At 46.4% G+C, this 27080-nt stretch overlaps 2 protein-coding genes across 2 annotated transcripts in view; one reads left to right on the plus strand and one right to left on the minus strand.

Annotated features, from left to right (window-relative positions):
* The window catches only part of adap2 (ArfGAP with dual PH domains 2), a 33285-nt gene extending 7010 nt beyond the window's left edge, over positions 1–26275 (minus strand). The window contains exons 1-8 of the mRNA XM_073026445.1: positions 26085–26275; positions 11054–11184; positions 10141–10232; positions 8275–8372; positions 5982–6094; positions 2227–2373; positions 1290–1373; positions 560–622 (exon numbers count right to left, since the gene is read on the minus strand). Of these exons, the coding sequence (XP_072882546.1) occupies positions 560–622; positions 1290–1373; positions 2227–2373; positions 5982–6094; positions 8275–8372; positions 10141–10232; positions 11054–11184; positions 26085–26172 (816 nt within the window). The 5' untranslated portion in view covers positions 26173–26275. The remainder of the gene's footprint in view (positions 1–559; positions 623–1289; positions 1374–2226; positions 2374–5981; positions 6095–8274; positions 8373–10140; positions 10233–11053; positions 11185–26084) is intronic.
* The window catches only part of tefm (transcription elongation factor, mitochondrial), a 59902-nt gene that overhangs the window by 18367 nt on the left and 14455 nt on the right, over positions 1–27080 (plus strand). The gene's annotated exons all lie outside the window — the stretch shown is intronic.

Here is a 27080-nt window from a genome sequence, read left to right on the forward strand (position 1 = left end):
CAAGTAATAGAGTCATGGAGAAGTACCACACAGAATCAGATCCTTCAGCCCATCTAGTCCATGCTGAACCATTTAAAATACCTACTCCCCTCAACCTGCACTGGGACCATAACCCTCCATATCCCTCCCATCCATGTACCCATCCAAACTTCTCTTAAACGTTGAAATCAAGCTCACATGCACCACTTACACTGGCAGCTCGTTCCACACTCTCACAACTCTCTGAGTGAAGAAGTTTCCCCTCACGTTCTCCTTAAACTTTTCACCTTTCACTCTTAACCCATGACCTGAAGTTGTCACCCAAGCTCAATGGAGAAAGCCTAGTCACATTTACCCTGTCACTACCCCTCATAATTTTGTATACCTCCTCAATTTTCTAAGTTACAAGGAATAAAGTCCCAACCTATTCAGTCTTTCCTTATAACTTAGGCATGCTAGTCCCTGCAACCTCCTTGTAAAATTTTCAATAAATAAATGAAAGAGAGAGAGGGATGTCACTGGAAAGAACTCAGAGAGTGTTAGTTTCTATATTACAACACAATCCATTCTGTTTACATACCATAGGGCCTGTCTTTTCCATGTATCCCTCTTTTGCATAATTCCATGTGCACTTAGGAATGAGCTGAGAAAAATGTAAAACATAGATGTACAGGTTAGTAGGTTAATTGGTCTTTGTACATTGTCCTCTGATTAGGCTAGGGTTAGTCACTGGGTTGTTGGGTGGTGCAGCTTGTTCTGCACTGTATCACCAATTAAAACAAAATTGCAGGCCCTTTGGCCCACAATGTTGTGCCAACCTTTTAACCTACTCTAATTCTTCTAACCCTTCCCTTTTATTTGTAACTTTATTTGTATTTGCTGTATCATGTCAAATGTCATTATAATTCAAACCATACATAGAACGAGACAGTGATCCTCTGGGGCCAAGGTGCAAAACATTTCAAATAGCAAGCAAACTTCAAAATAGCGAGTAACCCAATTCAAAATAGCGAGCAAAGAAGGATATTCACTCAGGAAAAAAAAAACACATATATAGTCCAAGACCCTGATCAACAATGTCCGGCAGTCGATGGGACAGGCTCCCGGCACTGTGCAGATGCACACGATCCAGCCTGTCACTGTATGAAAGTACATTTCTCAGAACATATACACACTCTTTACTTTATATTTCCATGTCCACATTTACACACGTCTCTGTATTTGTACATATGTGTACTTCGTTTGTGTGCACACTTATTCATCCAAGTGCAATGCATTTTACAGATTTTAAAAAACCCCTCTGAACTCACATCTGATTCATGGGCTGTGGGAAAAGCCATCTTGAGATATCGGAACCGGGCCGCCCTTATTGCATTGAACCAGTCCACAATGTCCTGGAGAGCACAAGCACAGTATCAGCACAGACGTCAATGTGTACCAGAACCTGGATTTCAGTACTGTCTACTCACACTGGTATACACTGTCTAGTAATTGTGTGCACATTATTGTATACCAGTTCCTGGAGGACACTAGCAGCAGTCTCTGGACAGGCACACATTATTGAGATAGGTGGACAGTGGCACGGTGAATGTTCAGAGATAATAGCAAGACGGGAAGTCACAGACAGACAGAGGGCAGAGGGTAAATATATGGGGAGATGGTCAGTGTTCAGGCTGGAGAGTCCGTGTCCAGGGCAAACAGTAAATATTCCTGCTGCTGTCTGTAAGGAGTTAGTACGCTATCCCTGTGACCGCTTGGGTTTCCTCCGGGTGCCCTGGTTTCCTCCCACAGGCCAAAGGATTAACAGTTGGTAGGTTCATTGGCCATTGTAAATTGTCATTTTATTAGGCTAGGATTAAACGGGGGATTACTCAAAGGACCTGTGCTGTGCTGAAGATTAGATAGAATAGATCAGATAGAATATTATATACCTGGGGAGGCAGTCAGTGTCTGGGCAGATGGTCAATAATAGGGCAGACAGTCAGTGTCTGGGACAGATGGTAAAAAAATATCTGGCGAGGCAGTCAGCATCTGGGCAGATGGTCAGTGTCTAAGACAGATGGTAAAAAAAATACCTGGGGAGGCTGTCAGTGTCCGGGGCAGATGGTCAATATGTGGGGCAGACAGTCAGCGTCCAGGGCAGATGCTAATTATCAGGGGAGATGGTCAGTGTCTGGGTGTGTTAGTTTTGGCAGAGTTTTGAAGAATTCACCCAGTGACTCAGGACCATCTCTCTCTCTCCCTCACCTTCCCACTCTTGTGGTACACAAATATATTCCTGGTGTGGCCATCCTCCAGAAAGGTGATTTGCAGTCCGTTGGGATTCCCGATCTTTTCCGGCTGGAATGTGGCATTCATCTTTGACACCTGAATGACTCCCCTTGGCTCCTTAACCTGTCAAAGTAACACCTCGTTGACTTTTGATATACTCATTGCATGTTATTTACATGTTATCTTGCACGGGGTAAATGTCTTCTTTCTGCATTCTGTCCTGTGTGTCTAAGTGATTGTGTGTATATACACACACATACACACTGTGGTACATCACTGGTCACAGGCCTCCAGTCAGAGAGACAACCATATACTACCACTCTCTAGCTTCTACCGTGAAGCCAGTATCTAATCCAATTTACTACCTCATCTTGAATTCCAAGTGACTAAACCTTCTTGACCAACCCGACTCTTTCCACCAAGCCAATTTTACTTCCAGCTGGCTGACTCATTCTGGATCCCACGTGATCCAACCTTCCTACCATGCGGACATTGTCAAAGGATTTGCTAAGCTCCATGAAGACAGCATCTTCTGCCCTGCCCTTGTCAATTATGATTTTTTAATCACGGGGAGATCAATAACTAGAGGGCTGACATTTAAGGTGAAAGAGGAGAGATTTAGTATTAACCTAAGAGGCCACTTCTTCACCCAGAGAGAGGTGACTGTATGGAGTGAGCTGCCAGAGGAAATAGTTAAGGCAGGTACATTAACAATGTTTAAGGGTTATCTTGCCAGGTAGGTGGACAAGAAAGGTACGGAGAGATATGGGTCAAATGAGACAGGCTTAGCTGGGAAGCTAGGTTGGCAGGGACAAGCTGGGCGAGCATTTGACCCCACATAGACTGCAGGTCTGCTTTGTCAAGCACCTTTGCCCCCTCAACTGCAAAAGGCAGTATCTCCCTGTGGCCGTCCATTTCAATTCAACTTTCCATTCTGACATGTCTGTCCATGGCCTCTGCTGCCACAATGAGGCCACTGTCAGGTTGGAGGAGCAACAACTCATATTCCATCTGGGTCATCTCCAATCTGATGAGCAGATGCAGTAGATGTGGTGTACTTGGATTTTCAGAAGGCCTTTGACAAGGTGCCACACAAGGCTGCTTAGCAAGATAAGAATCCATGGAATTACAGGGAAGTTACTAGTATGGGAGGAACATTGGCTGATTGGCACAAAACAGAGAGTGGGAATAAAGGGAAGCTATTCTAGCTGACTGCTGGTTACCAGTGGAGTTCCACAGGGGTTGGTGTTGGGACTGCTGCTTTTTACGATGTATGTCAATGATTTGGACTATGAGATTAATGGATTTGTGGCTAAATTTGCCGATGATACAAAGATAGGTGAAGGAGCAGGTAGTGTTGAGGAAACAGAGAGCCTGCAGAGAGACTTAGATAGTTTAGGGGAATGGGCAAAGAAGTGGCAAACAAGGTCATGCACTTTGGTGGAAGAAATAAATGGACAGACTATTATTTAGATGGAGAGAAAATTCAAAATGCAGAGATGCAAAGGGACTTGGGAGTTCTTGTGCAGGATACCCTAAAGGCTGAGTCAATTGTGAAGAAGGCAAATGCAATGTTGGCATTCATTTCTAGAGGTATAGAATATAAGAGCAGGGATATGATGTTTAGGCTCTATAAGGCACTCGTGAGACCACACTTAGAGTATTGTGTGCAGTTTTGGGCTCCTGATTTTAGAAAGGATATACTGACATTGGAGAGGGTTCAAATAAGATTCACGAGAATGACTCCAGGAATGAAAGGGTTACTGTATGAGGAACATCTGTCAGCTCTTGGGCTGTATTCCCTGGAGTTCAGGAGAATGGGGGGGGGGGGGGGGGATCTCATAGAAACATTCCAAATGTTAAAAGGCCTGAACAGATTGGATATGGCAAAGTTATTTCCCATGGTAGGGGAGTCCAGGACAAGAGGGCATGACTTCAGAATTGAGGGACATCCATTTAGAACAGAGATGTGGAGAAATTACTTTAGTCAGAGGGTGGTAAATCTGTGGAATTTGTTGCCACGAGCAGCTGTGGAGGCAAGTCATTGGGTGTATTTAAGGCAGAGATAGATAGGTTCATGATTAGCCAGGGCATCAAAGGATATGGGGTGAAGACAGGGGAGTGGGGATGACTGGAAGAATTGGATCAGCCAATGATTGAATGGCAGAGCAGACTCGATGGGCCAAATTGCCTGCTTCTGCTCCTATATCTTATGGTCTTATGAACATCTATTTTACCAACTGCTGGTGACACCCCTCCCCAACTTCCTACTTTTTCTATTCCCCAAATCCCCATTCTGGTTCCCCTCTCTCACACCTTCTCATCTGTCCATCACCTTCCTCTGGCACCCCTCATCCTTCCCTTTCTCCCATAGTCTACTCTCCTCCCCTATCTTGAAGCCATTTACCGTTTCCACCCATCACTTCCCAGCTTCTCACTTCATCCCCCCTCCCCCACCCAGCCACCTTCCCCCTCACCCGTCACCTGCCAGCTTGTCCTCCTCCCCATCACCCACCTCCCCCTTACCTCTTCCACCTGTCACCTGCCAGCTTGTCCTCCTCCCCATCATCCCACCTCCCCCTTACCTCTTCCACCTGTCACCTGCCAGCTTGTCCTCCTCCCCATCATCCCACCTCCCCCTTACCTCTTCCACCTGTCACCTGCCAGCTTGTCCTCCTCCCCATCATCCCACCTCCCCCTTACCTCTTCCACCTGTCACCTGCCAGCTTGTCCTCCTCCCCATCATCCCACTGTCTTCTTCTGGCTTCTTGGCCCTTCCTTTCTAGTCCTGATGAAGGATCTCGGTCTGAAACATCAACGGTTCATTCCCCTCCATAGATGCTGCCTGACCTGCTGAGTTCCTCTGGCGTTATGTGTGTGTACATTTCCAGTATCTGCAGAATCTCATGTTGATGAATTGGGTCTGTTTCAGTGCTTTGTAACTCTGCTGCCCTGGAATGTGGGAGACTCTGCCATAATCAGATAAACCCAATACTCAATTCAAATGAGAACCAATAATAGACAGGGCGTTGTGCAGAGGCAGCATAGGCTGTGCTGGCTGGGCCATGTCTCCCACATGCAGGATGGCCTCATCCTCTGCATTGAGCTGGCTTCAGGCAAGAGAACCGCTGGCCGCCCACAACTGTGCTACAAGGATGTTTGTAAGTGGGATACGAAGGCACTGGATATCAGCTTTGAGTCCTGGGGGGTGGGGGGGGGGGGTTCCTGCAGCCAGCCGCACCAGGTGGAGAAGCACCCTGAAACAACAGTTAAGTCAGGCGAGGAGACATTCCTGAAAGCGGCTGATGACAAACAGGCCCATGGAAAGGAACACCGCTTCTCCAGCAGAGCGGAGACCACTTCTAGGTGTGACCTTTGCAACAGGGACCGCGTTGGTTTTGTTGGTACTACACCAACAACGTAGAGAGCTAGGGCACAACATCTATGGTAAATCTCAAGCAACGGAGGGACACAAGGTGGAAAGGCAAGGCCATTGAACACTCAGTGGCGTGGGGCTGAACCTCATGGGCTAGCTGATGTGGTGGAGAGGGTGTTGAACAGACAGGTGATGGGTGACTGATGGGACTGGGCAATAAATGGGCAATTGAGTTAGACGGGTCATTAAACAGTGTTGATTGATGGCATATGTGCAGCACATCTTTGGTTCATGTCCTCTCCTCCTCAGTTACTAAAGGGAAGTAACATTCAAAAGGTTTGTGAAAATCCCATACATCCTCCCTGCTGTAGTATCTCAGTATTCCCTCCTTCTCCAAAAGTTGGAAACTCCTTTGGCGAAAACTTCCTTTGTCCTTGCCCCGCTTCCACAGGCATCCGGTTCGGTCACCTTCACAGGGGAAAGAGAAATATCCATCAGTGAAATTGCAGATTTTGTGTGGCTTCACCGCTGCAGCTACCCTCACAGGCAAGCAGCGTCCATCATCTGCGACCCTCACAGGAAAGCAGCGTCCATCATCTGCGACCCTCACAGGAAAGCAGCGTCCATCATCTGCGACCCTCACTGGAAAGCAGCGTCCATCATCTGCGACCCTCACTGCCCTGGCCAGCTCTCTTCTTGCTGCTGTCATCAGGAAGGAGGTACAGGAGCCTCAAGACCCACACCACCAGGTTTAGGAACAGTTACTATCCCTCAACCATCAGGCTCCTGAACTAAAGGGGATAACTTCACTCACCCAATCACTGAAATGTTCCACAACCTATGGACTCACTTTCAAGGACTCTTCATCTCATGTTCTCAATATTTATTGCTTATTTATTTATTATTATTATTTCTTTTGCATTTGCAGTTTGCTGTCTTTTGCATATTGGTTGTTTGTCCTCCCTGTTGGGTGTGGTCTTTCATTGATTCCATTAGGATTCTTGGATTTAATGAAAATGATATATGTGATATATGTGTTTTGATAACAATTTTACTTTTGAATTTGAACTTTGCTGACTGGCAGTAATTGTTACGTTCAAAACTTCTCAGAATTACTCTCCCACCTTTCTCTGCCCCCTCCACCCACCCACAGTGTTGGCGCTTCCAGCAATACCACCCCTCGTGACTTGGCACCTTTGCAATCCCCAGTTTTTATTACTCCCCTACTGAGGGAAGAATATTGCATTTACAAAGCGTCCTTCATGATGTCAGAAGAGCCAGAAGACTCGGTCTGAAATACTTACGCAAGATAAGTGTTTCCTGAGGAGGGCTTTATTCCCTTAAATAGATTTTAATTTATTTTGAAATACAGTCTCCTCCCAGCCCAACCCAGCACTTCCCAGCAACCCATCTATTAACCCTAGCCTAATCACAGGACAATTCACAATGACCAATTAACCTGCTAATCCAACTGTCTTTAGAATGAAGGAGGAAAACAGAGCACCCAGCTACTGCCTCTCCTGCTAAATTTCTCCAGCATTTTGTGTGTGTTGCTCTGGAATTCCAGCATCTGCAGAACCTCTCGTGTTTAAAGTTTTTTTTTACTGTACCTCGGTTCATGTGGCAGAAAAAAAAACCAAATTACTGATTTACATTCCCAATGAAAAACATGGTATTAATTTGCATATAACAAAACCCATCAAATTGGAGAGTCCGATATCCTCAAATTCTACCACCATCTTGTACCTCTGCCTCTGTGACCTCCTCCAGCCCTCCAACAGAGACTCTTGACCTCGCAATCCATTTGTTATGGCCTTGCACTTTATTGTTCGCTTGTGCTACGCCTTGTCTGTGGCCATTACGCTTCATTCTGCATTTTGTTATAGTTTTCCCCGGGTACTACCTCAATGTCATTCATTGACCAGATGAACAGCAAGTAAGACGAGTTTGTCACAACAATAAACTAATTCCAATTCCAATCCCAAGATCCTAAAACATATAGAACATAGAACAGTCCAGGCCCTTCAGCCCATGACATTGTGCCAACCCTTTAACCTGCTCTAAGATCAATCTAATCCTTCACTCGCACATGGCCCTCCATTCTTCTATCGTTCGTGTGCCTATCTAAGAGTCTTTTAAAACTCCCTGACGTACCTGACTCTGGCAGGGACGGGACTCCATGTATTCATGTACCCACTACTCTGTGTAATACAAAACATACCTCTGACAACCCTCTATACCAGGGCTCCCAAACATTTTTCTGTGACGGATCAATATCACTAAGTGAGGAAACCCCTGGTATAGCAGGATGTCAGAAGTATCTTGTTTTTTTTAAACACACAGAGAGCGGTGGGAACCGTTGCCCTATTATCTGACATCTCTGCCGAGTGATTGAGGCACTTACTGATCTCGTTTAAGGCCAACAACCTCCTGCGGGTGAAACCTGTTAAGACAGGCCTTGAGGTCCTGAATCTCAATGATCCAAAGCCTTCACCCATTGCCAAGCTCAGTAAAATCCACCTCTTTGGCTGTACGCTGGACGTCCTACTTGCTGTGAGTCAGTTTGTACACAGTTCCAGTCATGTGACTTGCTCATGCTTGTTTCTCGTGTGTAAGGCTCTTCATTTCGTGAAGAGAGGGTCACCCACCTGCTCCTTTACCTGACGTGAAGATCTCCTGCGGACTGCTGACTGCAATGAACTCCTTCCGGTCGTACTTGGCTCGAATCCACTGCTCCTTCAGAACTCTGGAACGTGCAACAAAGAAGTCAGCTTTCTTTATATTTCTTAATGACAGGGGCTATTCAGCCCATTGAATCTCTACTAGTTCTTGGAGCATTCCCATCTGTCCCATCCCACCCTATTTCCCTGTTTCTCCATATTCCCATTAACTCCCGGGATGCTGCCTGGATTGGAGAGCATGTCTCACGAGGAAAGGCTGAGCGCGAGAGAGGTCTTTTCTCTCTGGAGTGATGGAGGATGAGAGGTGACTCGATAGAGGTATAAAAGATTATGACAAGCATAGACTGAGGGGACAGCTGGAGAGTTGTGGACACAGCTCAGCACATCACGGAAACCAGCCTCCCCTCCATCGACTCCGTCCACATCTCTTGCTGCCTCAGTAAAGCAGCCGACATAATCGAGGACTCCACTCACCCCAGGGATTCTCTCATCGGGCAGAAGATACTAATGTACCACCAGGCTCAAGGACAGCATCTACCCCCACTGTTACAGGGATGTTGAAGAGTACCCTGCAGTGGTACAGTTCCTGAACACACCCGTCATCCGCAGAAAGATAAATTCTTCATCTTCCCATCTACCTTGCACCTGATCTGTCTACCTGCTCCAAGCTTTCTGTGTAACCGTAATGATAGTGTAGCGGTTACTGTGGTGGTACTACAGCTTCGGGTGTTCCGGATTTTGGAGTTCAATCCCAATGCTGTCCTGTAAGGAGTCTCTTATGTCCTCCTCATAGAATGCGTGGGTTTCCTCCCATGTCCAAAGACATCCCGGGTAGGTTAACTTTCCATTGTCAATTGTCCTGCAATTAGACTAGGGTTAATTGTGATAGTGGGGTTGCTGTGGTGGTGTAGCTTGAGGGCCACAAGGGCCAACTCCCAGCTGGATCACTAAATAAATACATAAATATTCTGCACTGTTTTCCTTTTTACCACCTCAGCATACTTATGTGTGAAATAATCTGTTTGGGTGGCAGACAGACAAAAGCTTTTAACTATATCTTGTTACATGTGTCACGAACAAATCAATTCCACTACCACTCGATTCAGCCCGTCCGTGTGCAACAGCGGAAGGAGCCCAGTTGCAGACATGCTATTCTGGTGCCGGTAGCGCGGTAACGCAAGGCGGCAGTCTAGTACGTCCTCAGACTCTGTTGGTAGTTGACGCAGAGAAGGCATCCCTTGCATATGTAACAAATAAACCTCATCTTTAATCTTTGGTGTCAGAGACAGAAGCCTCACTAGGTGCGGTGTAACCTATGGTGGCGTAGACTGTGCGCGAGAAGTGGGATTGATCCATCTCCACAGTTGGTCAACATGGACACAAAGGGCAAAAGAGCCTCCAAGTTGTCCAGTTCTGTGACATGGTAGATGGTGGAACAGCCGTGGTCCTGAATGAACAGCGACAGGCATCCAAGTTTCGGGGCCCCAATCCCCTGGAGTACGGTTAGCTGCCACTATCCCTTTGAGACTCAGACTGACAATTATTGCCTGCCACATCCCTTCATGGACAGTCTGTACTTAAAGGCCTTGTGCTGAGCACTCAGTGCTCAACCATATGAGTTCCATTTCCAGTGCTACCGTTCATGATTTTGCCTTTGGATTTCATTTGTGTCATCTTGTTTATTTTGAGTCTGAGTTAATTCTAGATGTTACTCTGCCCTTGGGTTCACCACCATTCACAGTTCTCATTGCTGGAACGTACTGAAAGGGCAAATGGTGATCTGCCATAATCCCAGGGCTGCTTCTCATTACCAAAGGAATCCTCCCTCCTTACTTGCAGTCTGCGGCCTGTGGCTTGTAGTAAAATGGAGGGATGTTTGCCTCATAATACCGCTTCACCACTTGGTTCCCTTTTCTTCTCATTTCCTGCAAAAGATGAACCAGGTTTTAGTCTGACCCCTGCAAAGAGTAGGGACATGTTAATCATCACCCCTCTGTGACAAGTACATCACTGGCCAGGGTGTCAGCTCTTCATCTCTGCTTCCACTACACCCCTCCAAAGGGCTGGTACAGATTCAGCACTCAATGTGTCCACCACTTCCATTCCAGTTCAAACATGTTGACTGGGGAGTTATCTCTCTCTCTCTCTCTCCCCCCCTGATCTCTCTTCACCCCACCACTCTCTCTCTCTCTCTCTCTCTCTCTCACTCCCCGATCTCTCACTCCCTCTTTCTCCCTGAACACTCTCTCTCACTCTCCCTCTATCTCTCTCTTCCCTGATCTCCCTCTCCACCGATCTCCCACTCCCCCCAATTTCTCTCTCCCCATCAATCTCCCTCTCCTCTCCCCGATCTCTCTCTCCCCCACCCCGATCTCTACCCCTCTCTCCCCTCCCTGATCTCACCCTATCCTTGAACTCTCCCCTCCCTGATCTCTCCCAATCTCTCCTCCGATCTATCTCTCTCTTCCTGTCCCTCCCCGATCTCACTCTCTCCACCTCACAGATCTCTCTCTCTCTATCCCTCTCATATCTCCCGAACTCTCCCCATCTCTGAATTCTCCCCCTCCCCGATCTCTGCTCCCTGCCAGTCAACCTCCTGCTTCCCTGCCCTATCCCTATCCCGGGGTATAGATTCCTGCTCCCACACTGGTCTTGGAGAGCAGCCCCAAACCCCAAAGGTGCGGTGTTAACATCATTCTCGTTCCCACAGGACCTCCCGGAAAGATATTAGTAAATGTGCTATTACCTCAACCAGGGTATCATCCCAGAAGTCGAGCTGGATGGATTTAACTCTGCTGATTCCTGATAGATCTCGGTGAATCCCAGAACAGTTCAGGCAGATAAACACCCCAAGTGTGTAGGAGGCCCACTCAGGATCTGTGTGGCAGATCACAAACAGAGCATCAGCTAACCACAAACTAAAACATGCATTACTGAACATTGAACAGTTAAAAAAAAGTACAGGCCCTTCGGCCCACAATGTCATGCCGACCCTCAATCTAACACTTACCACCCACATAACCCTGCATTTAATAATCACCCATGAGCCTATCTAAGAGTCTCTTAAATGCCCCTAATGTATCTGTGTCTCCCATTACCCCAGACAGGGTGTTCCACACACCCACCTCTCTCTGTGTCCCTCTGACATCCACCCTATACCTTCCTCAATCATCTTAAAATTATGTTCTGGTATTAGCTATTTCTGCCCTGGGGAAAAGTCTCTGCTCGATCTCTGTCTATTATCATCTTGTACACACAAAGTAAAAGCAGTTACGTCTGGGAATAAGCAGCAACCGTGGAGAGAAAACACAGAGACAACATTTTCAGTCGGTGACCTTTCCTCAGAAATTATTTTTACAGTGGATTTCATTAATTGTGCCATCGGTTAATCAGGCTCACCACTTACTTGGAACAGCTCCTGAAGAAAAAATAATTGAGAAAATAGCCAGGATTCCCTCTGTTTATTGGGGACTCTGTGTCGCTTAACTGGGACCGGAGACTGTGTCTGAACAGTTTCTAACTGGTCAGTCATGTGCACTTGTGTGGCCGTTAGACACTACACCACGATTAGAGTGAACAGCTTTTAAATAGCATCACTTGCATGTGTCTTGTGTTCAAAAAGCAGTGATTTTTGTCACTGATAGTTGATGAGAAATAAGCAGTAAGACAATTCAGAACTGTTTTGCTCAAAGTGATTTCAAGCATTCAAACTTGGAGATGCCAGAAACATGTAATGTTGGTTGCTAATAGAAATGACCCATTTCACTGTTTGTTTCCATGTATATGTGGTAAATAGTGTTCTAGAAAACCACAGCACAGAAACAGGCCATTCAGCCCATCTAGTCCAGGTTGAGCTATTTAAACTGCCTATTCCCAGTGACCTGCACCTGGAACATAGCCCTCCATACCCCTCCCATCCAAACTGCTCTTAAACATTATAATCGAAATCGCACACACCACTTGCGCTGGCAGCTCGTTCCAGATTCTCAACCTCTGAGTGAAGCAATTCCCCCTCATGTTCCCCTTAAACTTCTCTCCTTTCACCCTTAAACCATGACCTCTGGTGTGTGTAATAAAATAAATTTCTTATTTCTCAGTTCCACCTATAACACCTCACTAGACAAGTTCTCCGGTCTGTCCTACTGAGCACTGCCGTCACATTTTCCCGGACTGGTAACGCCACCCCTCCTCCATTAATCCCTTCCACTCTGTCACATCTAAAACAGTGGAACCCAAGAATATTGAGCTACCAGTCCTGCCCCTCCTGCAACCAAGTCTCACTAATGGCTACATCATCATAATTCCAGGTGTTGATCCATGCCCTGACCCACCTGCCTTTCCTACGATACTTGTTGCTTTGAAATACAGGAATCTCAGGACACTAGTCGCATCATGCTCAACCTTTTGAATCCTGACTTTGCCTGAGGTCTTACCAACACCTGTCTCCACAACATCTCCACTAAGTGTTCTGGCAATCGGGTTCCCACGCCGCTGCAGGATCAGGGCCAAGGGGTACCTGATAACCAGCAGTATGGTGGAATTTCCGGGTGTCAGGAATCATGAAGTGTGTGAAGTTACCATTACTAGAGAGAAAGTTCTTGGAAAACTGAAAGGTCTGAAGGTAGATAAGTCACCTGGACCAGATGTGTACACCTACGGGTTCTGAAAGAGGCGGCTGAAGAGACTGTGGAGGCATTAGTAATGATCTTTCAAGAATCACTAGATTCTGGAATGGTTCCAGAAGACTGGAAAACTGCAAATGTCACTCCACTCTTCAAGAAGGGAGAGAGGCAGAGGAAAGGAAATTATAGACCAGTTAGTCTGACCTCAATGGTTGGGAAGATGTTGGAGACAATTGTTAAGGATGTGTTTCAGAATACTTGGAGACACTTGATAAAATAGGCTGCAGTCAGCATGGTTTCCTCAAGGGAAGATCTTGCCTAACAAATCTGTTGGAATTATTTGAAGAAATAACAAGCAGGATAGACAAAGATGAATTGGTGATGTTAAGTCCTTGGATTTTCAGATGACCTTTGACAAGGTGCCCACATGAGACTGTCTAACAAGCTACAAGCCCATGATATTACAGGAAAGATTCTAGAATGGATAAAGCAGTGGCTGATGGGCAGGAGGCAAAGAGTGGGAATAAAGGGAACCTTTTCTGACTGGCTGCCGGTGACTAGTGGTGTTCCACAGGCGTCTGTGTTGGTACCAATTCTTTTAATGTTATGTGTTAATGATTTGGATGATGGAATTGATGGCTTTGTTGTAAAGTTTGCAGACAATACGAAGATGGGTGGAGGAACATGTAGATTTGAGGAAGTAGAGAGGCTACAGAAGGACTTAGACAGATTAGGAGAATTGGCAAAGAAATGGCAGATGGAATACAGTGTTGGGAAATATATGGTCATGGACTTTGGTAGAAGAAATGAAAGGGTTGACTATTTTCTAAGTAGGGAGAAAATACAAAAATCTGAGGTACAAAGGGACTTTGGAGTCCTTGTGCAGGATTCCTAAAATTTAAATTGCAGGTTGAGTCTGTGGTGAGGAAGACAAATGCAATGTCAGCATTAATTTCAAAAGGAGTAGAATATAAAAGTTACGATGTAATGTTGACACTTTATAAAACACTGGTGAGGCCTCATTTAGAGTATTGTGAGCAGGTTTGGGCCCCTTATCTTAGAAAAGATGTGCAGACACTGGAGAGGTTTCAAAGGAGGTTCATGTAAATAATTCCCAGATTGAACAGCTTGTCATATGAAGAGCATTTGGTGGCTCTGGGCCTGTGTTCACTGGAATTCAGAAGAATTAAGTTTGACTTCATTGAAACCTATTGATTGGTGAAAGGCCTTGATAGAGCAGATGTGGAGAAGGTGTTTCCTATGGTGGGAGAGTCTAAGACCAGAGGACACAGCCTGAGAATAGAGGGGCGTCCTTTTAGAACGGAGATGAGGAGGAATTTCTTTAGCCAGAGAGTGGTGAATCTGTGGAATTTGTTGCCACAGGCAGCTGTGGAGGCTAAGTCTTTATGTATATTTAAAGCAGAGGTTGATAAATTCTTGATTGGTTGGGGCATGAAGGGATATGGTGGAGAAGGCAGGAGGTTGGGGCTGAGAGGAAAATTGGATCAGCCATGATGAAATGGTGGAGCAGGCTCAATGGGCCAAATAGCCCAATTCTGCTCCTACATCTCATTGTGTTATATGAATATCAAAACATACAGGGAAATATGTGTGAAATAACATATTCACCGGAGGGTTGGAGGGAGGCGAATGTTGTCCCCTTGTTCAAAAAAGGTAGTAGGGATAGTCCAGGTAATTATAGACCAGTGAGCCTTACGGCTGTGGTGGGAAAGCTGTTGGAAAAGATTCTTAGAGATAGGATCTATGGGCATTTAGAGAATCACGGTCTGATCAGGGACAGTCAGTATGGCTTTGTGAAGGGCAGATCGTGCCTAACAAGCCTGATAGAGTTCTTTGAGGAGGTGACCAGGCATATAGATGAGGGTAGTGCAGTGGATGTGATCTACATGGATTTTAGTAAGGCATTTGACAAGGTTCCACATGGTTGGTTTATTCAGAAAGTCAGAAGGCATGGGATCCAGGGAAGTTTGGCCAGGTGGATTCAGAATTGGCTTGCCTGCAGAAGGCAGAGGGTTGTGGTGGAGGGAGTACATTCAGATTGGAGGGTTGTGACTAGTGCTGTCCCACAAGGATCTGTTCTGGGACCTCTACTTTTTGTGATTTTTATTAACGACCTGGATGTGGGGGTAGAAGGGTGGGTTGGCAAGTTTGCAGACGACACAAAAGTTGGTGATGTTGTAGATAGTGTAGAGGATTGTCGAAAATTGCAGAGAGACATTGATAGGAATGCAGAAGTGGTCTGAGAAGTGGCAGATGGAGTTCAACCCGGAGAAGTGTGAGGTGGTACACTTTGGAAGGACAAACTCCAAGGCAGAGTACAAAGTAAATGGCAGGATACTTGGTAGTGTGGAGGAGCAGAGAGATCTGGGGGTACATGTCCACAGATCCCTGAAAGTTGCCTCACAGGTAGATAGCTTATGGGGTGTTAGTTTTCATAAGTCGAGGGATAGAGTTATAGGACGTGATGTAATGATGCAGCTCTATAAAACTCTAGTTAGGCCACACTTGGAGTACTGTGTCCAGTTCTGGTTGCCTCACTGTAGGAAGGATGTGGAAGCATTGGAAAGGGTACAGAGGAGATTTACCAGGATGCTGCCTGGTTTAGAGAGTATGGATTATGATCAGAGATTAAGGGAGCTAGGGTTTTACTCTTTGGAGAGAAGGAGGATGAGAGGAGACATGATAGAGGTGTACAGGATATTAAGAGGAATAGACAGAGTGGACAGCCAGCGCCTCTTCCCCAGGGCACCACTGCTCAGTACAAGAGGACATGGCTTTAAGGTAAGGGGAGGGAAGTTCAAGGGGGATATTAGAGGAAGGTTTTTCACTCAGAGAGTGGTTGGTGCGTGGAATGCACTGCCTGAGTCAGTGGTGGAGACAGATACACTAGTGAAATTTAAGAGACTACTAGACAGGTATATGGAGGAATTTAAGGTGGGGGGTTATATGGGAGGCAGGGCTTGAGGGTTGGCACAACATTATGGGCCGAAGGGCCTGTAATGTGCTGTACTATTCTTTGTTCTATGTGCTGGGGGCAGCCCACAAGCATACCACAGGACCCCAACAATCTTCAGCAAAGCAGCAACAATGACGACAAAAAACCCATCAAAACACACCCCTTCACACCCACACCTCCTCACATACAGAGAAGAGCCTCCGAATCCGAGACAGGCTCTCTCCAGTCCTCCAGTACTTGGGTATCAGACCTCCAACCTCCAGTACCTGGTCTGGACTTGCAGTCAATGGGCTCTGAACCAGGGTTTGCATCAAGGATTACAGACAGCCTCAGTATCTTTTCTCTCTTTTTATATTTCTTATTGTGACATAGAAACACAGAAAACCTACAGCACAATACAGGCCCTTCGGCCCACAAAGTTGTGTCGAATGTGTCCCTACCTTAGAAATTACGAGACTTACCTATAGCCCTCTATTTTACTAAGCTCCATGTACCTATCCCAAAGTCTCTTAAAAGACCCTATCGTGACCTACAATATTTATTTATGTCTTGTCTTGCACTGTACTGCAGCCGCAAAACAACAAACCGCACCATACGTCAGTGATTCCGATTTTCATGGTATTTATACTTCGTGTCTATGAGCCTATGATAACAATAAACTTAAAGTTGAATTAATCTCCCGTTTTCTTACACCATTCACCTCCCTTTCAGCAGCTTGCAGACAGGACAGTACCTCCGATGCAGTAATCGTCACAACAGGCGAGATGAAACTCCAATGTCTGTAAAAATTGCCTGCTGTATTTCCATAAGGTCATAAGACCTAGGAGCAGAAATAGGCCATTCAGCCCATTGAGTCTGCTCTGCCATTCTATCATTGCCTCACTTCCAATGCCTGGGTTTGAAAAATACTTCCTTCACTCTAAACAAGTACATGGCTCATGGCTGTGGACTCATTTTTAAAGGACTCTGCAGTTCCTGATAAATGTGTTTCTGACTTGCGTTTACTCTTTTAAAAAAAAAGTTATTTTGTCTGATTTTGATTGAGATGCTGTGGTGTGGCCTCATTGCATTCAATGAATGGCACAGCGCTAAATTGAACTGAACTGAACGTTTCTAGACTGCTTCAAGGACTCTGTGGTTTGATGCTTGATATTGTGTGCATTATTCACTTGTTTTTCGCTGTCTGCTCAATTTGTTCTGTTTTTCATTTGTTGGGTGTCTGATGCTTTTCTTTAAACAAGTTCCATGGTATTTCTTTGTCTGCGGGAAGACAAATCTCAAGGTTGCACAATAAATGTACTTTGAACTTTGAAAAGGGCCATAAAAGTTCAAGGCTTTTTCTCCCCCACCAAACTTGTTGATGTGAAAAACTAACTATCACTAAAGTAATGGGAGCTTCAGTTTACAGGGAAGGGTGACCAGCTACAGTGTAAGTTCACAGCTTTTCTACTTGCTCCTGTCCCCATGCTCGCCAACTGTGCCGGATTTTTCTTTAAACTTATCGAATCTTAGTGACAGGCAGATCTTTAAATAGAAAGGAGGCAGAATTTGCAGAAGTTGTCCTTGCGCTAGGATCAGAGTCAATGTGTCACCCTGGGCTGTATTTTGAAGCATTGTAACTTCCTTCACTTGCACAAATCTGCTTCTAAAAATAAAGTGTGACTGTAGTGCATTAAGTGCAAGAACCTCTAAATGCTGTAACTTGTCACATACTTAGAAACACACAGTGATGTGTACGAGAATGATTCCAGGAATGAAAGGGTTACTGTATGAGGACTGATTGCTGGCTCTGGGCCTGTACTCGCTGGAATTCAGAAAAATGATGGGTGGGGGGGATCTCATTAAAACCTATCGAATAGAGTGGATGTGGAGAGGATGTTTCCTGTGGTGGGGGGAATCTAGGCCCAGAGGACACAGCTCCAGAATAAAAGGATGTCCATTTAGAATGGAGGTGAGGATAAATTAATTTCTTTATCCAGAGGGTGGTGCATCTGTGGAATTTGTTGCCAGAGGCCAAGTCATTGGGTACATTTAAGGCAGAAGTTGATAGATTCTTGATTAGTCAGGGCATGAGGAGATACAGGGAGAAGGCAGGAGATTGGGGCTGAGATTGAAAATGGATTAGCTACAATGAAATGGCGGAGCATACTTGATGGACTAAATGGCCTAATTCTGCTCCTATATCTCGTGGTCTTAAATGCGTCATTTGCGTCGATGACCAACACGGTCCGAAGGTGTGGTGTAGGGCAGCCCACAAGTGTCACCACTCTTCCAGCGCCAACATAGCATGTCCACAACTCACTAACCCTAACCTGTACAGGTTCGGACGCTGGGAGGAAACCGGAGCGCATGGAGAAAACACAGGTGCTCATGGGGAGAGTGCCCAAACTCGCTTACAGATAGCGTTGGGAATTGAACCTCCGACAGTGCTCTCTAGCTTTGCACCAACCACTGTTATACCGCACTGCCCTGTGGCACTGCGGAAAAGAAGTGCCAGGATGGTTAAACCAGCTACTTCAAGAGCAGTTCGTACAGGACTTTGTAGCCTAAGAGCGCGGCCGAGGGGAAGTGGTCTCTATCTAAGAGAGAAAGTTGAATATCTTGTCACACCAGAATCAGGTTTATCATCACTGACTTATAAGATGTGAAATTTTAAACATAAGAGATTCTGCAGATATTTCTGTCTTTTTATATTTGCACAGTCTGTTATACTTGCACAGTCTGTTATATTTGCACATTGGCCTTTCATTGAATCTGTAACAGTTATTTTTCTATTATGAATTTATGGAGTATGCCCACAAGAAAATGTGGGCATATTCCATAAAAAGGGATTGAGTTCAAGAGTAGAGAGGTCATGTTGCAATTCTTCAAATCTCTGGTGAGACTGCACTTAGAGTACTGTGTTCAGTTCTGGTCACCTCATTATAGGAAGGATGTTGAAGCTATGGAGAGGGTGCAGAGGAGATTTAACAGGATGTTGCCTGGTTTGGAAAACAAGTCTTATGAGGCAAGGTTAGCAGAGCTGGGACTTTTCTCTTTGGAGCGTAGAAAGATGAAAGGCGACTTGATAGAGGTCTACAAGATTATGAGAGGCATAGATAGGGTGGATAGCCAGTATCTGTTTCCTAGGGCACCAATAGCAAACACCAGAGGGCATATGTACAAAGGTAAGGGAGGAAATTTTAGGGGAGACATCAGGGGTAAGTTTTTTTGTTTTTTTTTTTACACAGAGGGTTGTGAGTGCCTGGATTGACTTGCCAGGGGTGGTGGTGGAGGCTAAAACATTAGGGGTATTTAAGAGCCTCTTGGACAGGCACATGAATGAAAGAAAAATAGAGAGTTACGGGGTAGTGTGGGTTTAGTACTTTTTTTTAAGGAGCATATGGGTCGTCACAATGAGGGCTGAAGGGCCTGTACTGTGCTGTAGTGTTCTGATGTCTAATGAATCTCAGGGTTGTATATAGTGGCATGTAGGAACTTTGATCATCAATTTACTTTGAACTTGAACTTTGAGATGCTGGAAATCTTGAGCAAAACACACAAAGTGCTGGACGAAGTCAGTAGGTCAGGCAGGAGAACCAGAATGGAGAATAGAAAAAGAGGGAAAACGTTGGGGGGGGGGGGGGGGAGAAATTACTGGAAGTTGGAGAAATGTGTCGCTTGTGTTAACTACCAACACGGTCCAAGGATGTGTTGGGGGCAGCCCACAAGTGTTGCCACACATTCCAGTCAAATCAAGTTCATTGTCATCTGACTCTATATGTGTGTATAATGCACACAACCATATAGTATATATAGGAACAAGAGACCGTTTCTCCAAACCAGGGTGTAAAACACAGTAGTACTCATAACACACGATAACTTAAGGATAAAATCTACAGATGAACCACACATAAACAACCAACATTAACATTAAATATTGTGATGTATGGAACAGATTAACCAATGACACTTCGAATATGATTTGGCCAGAAGATCAGAAACCTAATGTGAACAACATTGACATTGTTTTCCTTCTGAGATCCAGGAGGGTTACTGGACCAGACTAGATATTCCTTCCCAGGTCCAGGAGGGTTACCGGACCAGACTAGATATTCCTTCCCAGGTCCAGGAGGGTTACTGGACCAGACTAGATATTCCTTCCCAGGTCCAGGAGGGTTATTGGACCAGACTAGATATTCCTTCCCAGGTCCAGGAGGGTTATTGGACCAGACTAGATTCTGTTGCAGCTTATCAATCATGGTCTCAGGAATATCTGCTGGTCGGTAACTCAGATAGTTAGAGAGTCAGCCCTCACAACATTAATCTTGGCTGTCTGGATCACTGTTCTCTGAGCTTTTAGTCCACTTGTGTGAATTAGTTTGTTCCAACAAAGATGTTTGAACCCCCAGAGGTATTTCTCAGTTACAATGTTCTCCCAGTGTAAATGTGCACCTCACTAGATCTGTTTTCTCAGATTCAGATTGAAAGGGCGGATAAATGGCTGATGGAATTTAATGCAGACGAGTGCAAGGTTTTGCACCTCGGTAGGACCAATCTGCATTCGTCTTTCATGGTGAACGGTAGGGCACTGAGGAGTGCGGTAGAACAAAGGGATCTGGGATTACAGGCCCATAACTCATTGAAAGTGCCATCACAGGCAGATAGGGTCGTAAAGCAAGTTTTTGGCACATTAGTCTTCATAGATCAGAGTACCTAGTACAAGAGTTGGGATGTTATGTTGAAATTGTATAAGATGTTGGTGAGGCCTAATTTGGAGTATTGTCTGAAGTTTTGGTCACCTATCTTCAGGAAGCATGTATACAAGATTGAAAAAGAGCAGAGAAAATTTACAAAGATATTGCCAGGACCTGAGGACTTGAGTTATAGGGGAAGGTTAAATAGGTTAGGATTTTAATCACTAGAACATAGAAGTTTGAGGGAAGATTTGATAGAGGATTACAAAATTCTGAGGGGTATAGACAGGGTAAATGCAAGCAGGCTTTTACCACTGAGGTTGGGTGAGACTAGAACTGGAGGTCATGGGTTAAGGGTGAAAGGCGAAAAGTTTAAGGAGAATGTGAGGGGAAATTTCTTCACTCAGAGGGTGGTGAGAGTGTGGAATGAGCTGTCAGTGCAAGTGGTGCATGCGATTTCAATTTCAATGTTTAAGAGGAGTTTGGATGGAAGGGGTATGGAGGGCTATGTTCCTGGTGCAGGTCACTGGAAATAGGCAGATTAAATAGCTCAGCCTGGACTAGATGGGCTGAATGGCCTGTTTCTGTGCTGTGGTTGTCTAGAACACTATTTACCACATATACGTGGAAACAAACAGTGAAATGGGTCACACAGCCTAAGGATGCACTGGGGGCAGCCACAAAATGAGAGTGTAAATGTTGAACTTCATGATGCCAGTCCACCAAGAGGACCACAACCTTGTCGTGGTTGGAGGCCTGCGTGCCTCAAAGACCTGGAGAGCGATGCTGGCTGGAGTCAGGGCTTTATGCGTTGGCTCTTGGTAGGGTCATCCGTGCCAGAAAGGTCAATGGGTAGAGGCCAGACTAAGAGTGACCCACCAGTCCTCCAGGATCAGCGTTGCTCCCCAAATGCCAGCAGCATAATAGGCAGCAAGCAAATAAGCATTGTCGTTATTGAAATTACTAAATTGCCCATACTACGAGTATAAAAGCTTGATGGATCTGGGGGAGGATCTTGAAGAGAATGTCTGCTTGTCATGACAAATAAAGATTTTCCTATCCACCGGTTTCCCCATGACTCAGTCACAGTCACAACATACGGGGCAGCAGACGGATTCAGAAAGCTGACACGTGTGAGTCAGCAGGATGGATTAACAGTAAAAGATCCGTTAATCCGGCTCCCAGTGGTTCAGATAACCCAAAGGTCTGGGGTATCCGCCCAGAGTAGGAGCTGTGATCAGGTCTGGAAGACCAGAGGTCAGGAATGTGGGGAGATCTCCCGATTGCCTGAAATCCACTGGGTTCAATGGAAGTATATTGTACCGCTGTGTAACAGTTAAAAAATACTTTAATTGTTCAGAACATCCGCTGGTCAGCCTATCTAAGACCATGAAACATCGGAACAGAATGAGGTCATTCAGTCCATCGAGTCTGCTCCATCATGGCTGATTTATTATCCCTATTTTGCCTTCTCCCCTAACCTTTGATAGCCTTACTAATCAGGAACCAATCAAAAACTTCTACAGAGGTACCATGGAGAGCATTCTGACGGGCTGCATCACTGTTTGGTATGGGGGGGGAACTACTGCACAGGACCGAAAGAAGCTGCAGAGGGTTGTAAATCTAGTCAACTCCATCTTGGATACTAGCCTACAAAGTACTCAGGACATCTTCAAGGAGCGGTGTCTCAGAAAGGCAGCGTCTATTTTTCAGGACCCCCAGCACCCAGGGCATGCCCTTTCCTCATTGTCTATATACATATTCTGTAAATGATTTACTTATTTATCTTTACTTTTTTTTCCTTCTAGATTATATATTGCATTGAGCTGCTGCTGCTAAGTTAACAAATTTCACATCACATTGCCGGTGATAATAAACCTGATTCTGTTTCAATGTCCAAGGGGATGGTATCTCTCTTCACACTGAGGGTTACACAGAGAACTCAAAAGGAAGGTTTGGAAGAACAGGTTTCATTGAAACCTATTGAATATTGGAAGGTCGAGATAGAGAGGATGTGGAGAGAATGTTTTTCCTATAGCAGGAGTGTCTAGGATCAGAGGGCACAACCTCAGACTAGAACAGAGGTTTCCAGCCTGGGGTCTGCAGCCCCTTGGTTAATGGGTGGAAACTCATTCCAATTAGACTTCCATTTAGGACAGAGATGAAGAGGAATTTCTTTAGCAAAAGGGCAGTGAGTCTGTCAAATTCATTGCTACGGGTGTCTGTGGAGGCCAAGTCATTGGGTATATTTAAAATGAGGTTAGTCAGGGCATCAGAGGTTACGGGGAGAAGGCAGGAAAGTGGAGTTGAGAGGGGTAATAAGTCAGCTATGAAGAAATGGTGGAGCAGACTCATTGGGCCAAATTGCCTAATTCTGTTCGTCTGTCTTACAGAAACATTTGAAGGGACAGTTAGTTCAAGAGGCTAAAGAGTTACCCAGTGAGGTAGGGGTTGAGGAGGAGGGTGAGAAGGAGGGAGATTTAAGGAGAAGAACTGAAGCCATGTCTTCCCATGAAGGAGCAATTCAATCCAGGGATGACCAGGAGCCGAAGGGTGGAGGGCAGGGATCAAGGGTCAATTCAGGGATGACCAGGAGCCGAAGGGTGGAGGGCAGGGATCAAGGGTCAATCCAGGAATGACCAGGAGCCGAAGGGTGGAGGGCAGGGATCAAGGGTCAATCCAGGGATGACCAGGAGCTGAAGGGTGGAGGGCAGGGATCAAGGATCAATCCAGGGATGACCAGGAGCCGAAGGGTGGAGGGCAGGGATCAAGGGTCAATCCAGGGATGACCAGGAGCCGAAGGGTGGAGGACAGGGATCAAGGATCAATCCAGGGATGACCAGGAGCCGAAGGGTGGAGGGCAGGGATCAAGGGTCAATCCAGGGATGACCAGGAGCCGAAGGGTGGAGGGCAGGGATCAAGGATCAATCCAGGGATGACCAGGAGCCGAAGGGTGGAGGACAGGGATCAAGGATCAATCCAGGGATGACCAGGAGCCGAAGGGTGGAGGGCAGGGATCAAGGGTCAATCCAGGGATGACCAGGAGCCGAAGGGTGGAGGGCAGGGATCAAGGGTCAATCCAGGGATGACCAGGAGCCGAAGGGTGGAGGGCAGGGATCAAGGATCAATCCAGGGATGACCAGGAGCCGAAGGGTGGAGGACAGGGATCAAGGATCAATCCAGGGATGACCAGGAGCCGAAGGGTGGAGGACAGGGATCAAGGATCAATCCAGGGATGACCAGGAGCCGAAGGGTGGAGGGCAGGGATCAAGGATCAATCCAGGGATGACCAGGAGCCGAAGGGTGGAGGGCAGGGATGAAGGGAAGACATTGTAGGCTGGAGAAGTTAGAGGAGGGAAGGGTCAGAGGGGATTTGAAAACCTGTGGTGAGGATTTTATAGAAGTATCTCTGGCCCAAGACTGATGATTAAGCAGATCTCAGGTCAAGTTTCAGATATAGGCTGCAGATGGTTCCCTCTAGGCCTTGTAGGCGTGCAGCTGCACAGTAACCAAAATGCTCCCACACACATAGCCTTCGATGCCGCGCAGCTGGAATTTGACACAGCTAGAAAAAGTTTACGAAATGTGAAGGATATTCTTTGTTCTACTGGTTTTCCTTATACCCTTCAATTGATAAAATCAAAAGTATGTGATTTTTCAGTTTTCAGCCTAAATATTTACAGTAAGCATATTACAAAAAAATCATTTGAAGTGCCGAGCAGTTTTCAGGCCAGGGGGAAATTTCCTGCTCAGACCAATGGATGGTCCATGCAACTGTAAAGATATCAGAGGGAACTTTGCAGAGGCCAGCATCCCGTGTGCAGTTCCAATTGCACCATTGCAGGAAGGGTGTGCAGGTTTGCCAGGTGTCGAGATTTGAGAGCATGCTCAGAAAGGAAAGGTTGGCCAAACAACAAACACAAAATGCTGGAGGAACTCAGCAGGTCAGGCGGCATCTATGGAGGAGAATAAACAGTTGACGTTTTGAGCCTCGACCCTTCATCAGGACTGGAAAGGAAGGGGAGGAACCAGAGTAAGAAGGTGGGAGAAGTGAAGGAGAACAAGCTGGCAGGGGACAGGTGGAACCAGGTGGGTGGGGGAGGAAGCTGTGAGCTGACAGGTGGAAGAGGTAAAAGGTTGAAGGAGGAGGATAGGAGAAGTTAGACAAACTTGGGTTGTTTTCTCTGGGAGAGCTGATAAAGGTTTATAAGATTGTGAGAGGGAAAGACAGGGTAGACAGCTGTGGTATCATTTTCCCAGGCTGAATAGCAGAGGGCATGCATTTAAGGTGAGTGGGGGCAAGTTCAGAAAAGATGTGAGAGGCAGGTTGTTTTTGTTTGCACACAGAGGGCTGGGTGACTGGAAATGAGCTGCTAGAGGTGGAGGTGGAGGATGAAACGACAGGTGTTTGGAAAGAAAGGGAATAGGGAGCTGCTGATCAGAAGAGATTTACTTACAGTTGGCACCGGGTTTGGCATAAATATCAGTGGAGAAATGCTGGGTTGGTCAAAATGATACAATCGCTCCTCTTCCTTCTTTTCAATTTGCAGGGGCAAACTCACTTTAGCCCCGTCCCGTTTTCACTGTGGGTTTTATATGATGCCAATCTAGAATAAGTTTGAATCTCCAGTAGCTTTGTGCTGTGGGTCCTTGCCCAGCCGGGACTGGCCAGCCCTCTTGTTACTGCCACCCGGGAAGTACAGGAGCCTTAACACCCGCCCTCGGTGTAATGGAACAGCTCAGACCATCGAACATTACGGCACAGTGTAGGCCCTTTGGCCCACGACGTTATACTGACTTCTCTACCTTCCAGAAGATCAATCTAACCCTTCCCTCCCACACAGCCTCCGTTTTTCTATCAACCATGTGCCTAGGAGTTTCTTAAATACCCCTAATGTATCTGCCCCCACCATCCCTGGTAAATGCCCCTAATGTATCTGCCTCTCTCCCCCCCCCCATTCCGGCAGCATCTTCTACGCATTCTCCACTTTCTGTAAAAAGAAATCCCCCTCTACTTTCCACCAATCGCCTAAAATTAAAGAAGTCGCTTAAAGCTACTCCTCGGTGTCGTTGAAGTGAGCAGGTTCGAGCCGCCCACGATGAGTGCCCCAGATACCTTCAGAAGGTGGCATCCGCCATGAAGGACCCTCACCCCCACCCCCAGGAGATACCCTCTTCTCATTATACCATGGTGGGGGGAGGGTTGGGGAAGGAGCCTGAAGACCCATACTCCACGTTTTAGGAACAGCTTCTTCCCACCCACCATCAGATTTCTGAACGGTCCTTAAACACGACCGCAATATTTTTGCGCTGTTTGTGCTTACATATGTTTTCCACTGCCGTTTACACAGACGATTTTATGTATTTCACTGTACCGCAGCCGCAAACCAGCAAACTCCACCGCCGATTCCCACTTGTGCCGGGAAACTAATCATAACTTCCATTGAGGTTGAACGCAGGTAGACAGGGTCGCGCTGTACTTTCCGGGCGGCGCTACCTTACCTGCTGCCCCGCAGTCGGCGCACCGGCTGTTCTCCCCCTGCTTCGCCAGCTCCTGGAGAATCCTCTTATTTCTGTCCCAGTCATTCATAGCGTAAGAAGCAGGTTCAGTCCCCCGCACGCTGCCCGAGCCGGCGACCCGAGGAGGCGTCTGCGGAGCCCAGGTCGGGGACTGAACCGGCTCCCCTCCCCTCCCCTCCCCTCCAGTCCGCCCTCTCTCCTCAGGAACGGTCCGAACTTCAGCGGACACACCCCGAGCCGCCGTCGCCAGGACACGTTTACAAAATGGATTTCCCCTCTCGATACCAACGCTCCTGATTTCCTTCTTTGGAGGGACTTTTGCTCAGGGACTCTGGTGTGGGGCGGAGACCGAGCAAGTCAAGGTGTAATCGGGAGCCGTTGATTCGCAGAGAGTAATTGACTACCGTAGTGTCGCCTCTGGTCAAAGACCGAATGCGTGACTGCCCTTCCCGTCCCGGCGGCCGGGACATCTGACATCCCAGATTGGATAATGTCATTTCCAGTACACGAACGAAAAGGAGAACGAAATAATTGTTACTCCGGATCCGACGCAGCACAAAAAAACACACACGATAAGATATAAAGAACATAATAATTTTAAAATCTTCAATAAATATAATGTGTGAATCCACCTCACCCCTTCCCGAGACGGTTGCAGGTTCCATGGGCTCGGTTTTAGAACATACACCATCTAACAGTACAGCGCAGTACAGGCTCTTCGGCCCACAATATTATGCTGACCCCTTTAATCAGCTCTAAGATCGACCCTCCCACAATAGCTCGCCATTTTTTTCTATCACCCGTGTCTCTAAGGAGTCTCTAAAACGTCCCTAATGTACCCACCTCTACCGCCATCCCTAGCAGCGCATCCCACAGACCTGTCAGTCTGTGTTTAAAAAAGCCGGCCTCAGGTATTCTCAGAAAGGTGCGGAGGGTTCCAAGGAGATTCACCGGGATGCTGCCTGAATTGGAGAGGGT

This window comes from Hemitrygon akajei, chromosome 22 (assembly GCF_048418815.1).
Source record: "Hemitrygon akajei chromosome 22, sHemAka1.3, whole genome shotgun sequence".
Taxonomy (NCBI): domain Eukaryota; kingdom Metazoa; phylum Chordata; class Chondrichthyes; order Myliobatiformes; family Dasyatidae; genus Hemitrygon; species Hemitrygon akajei.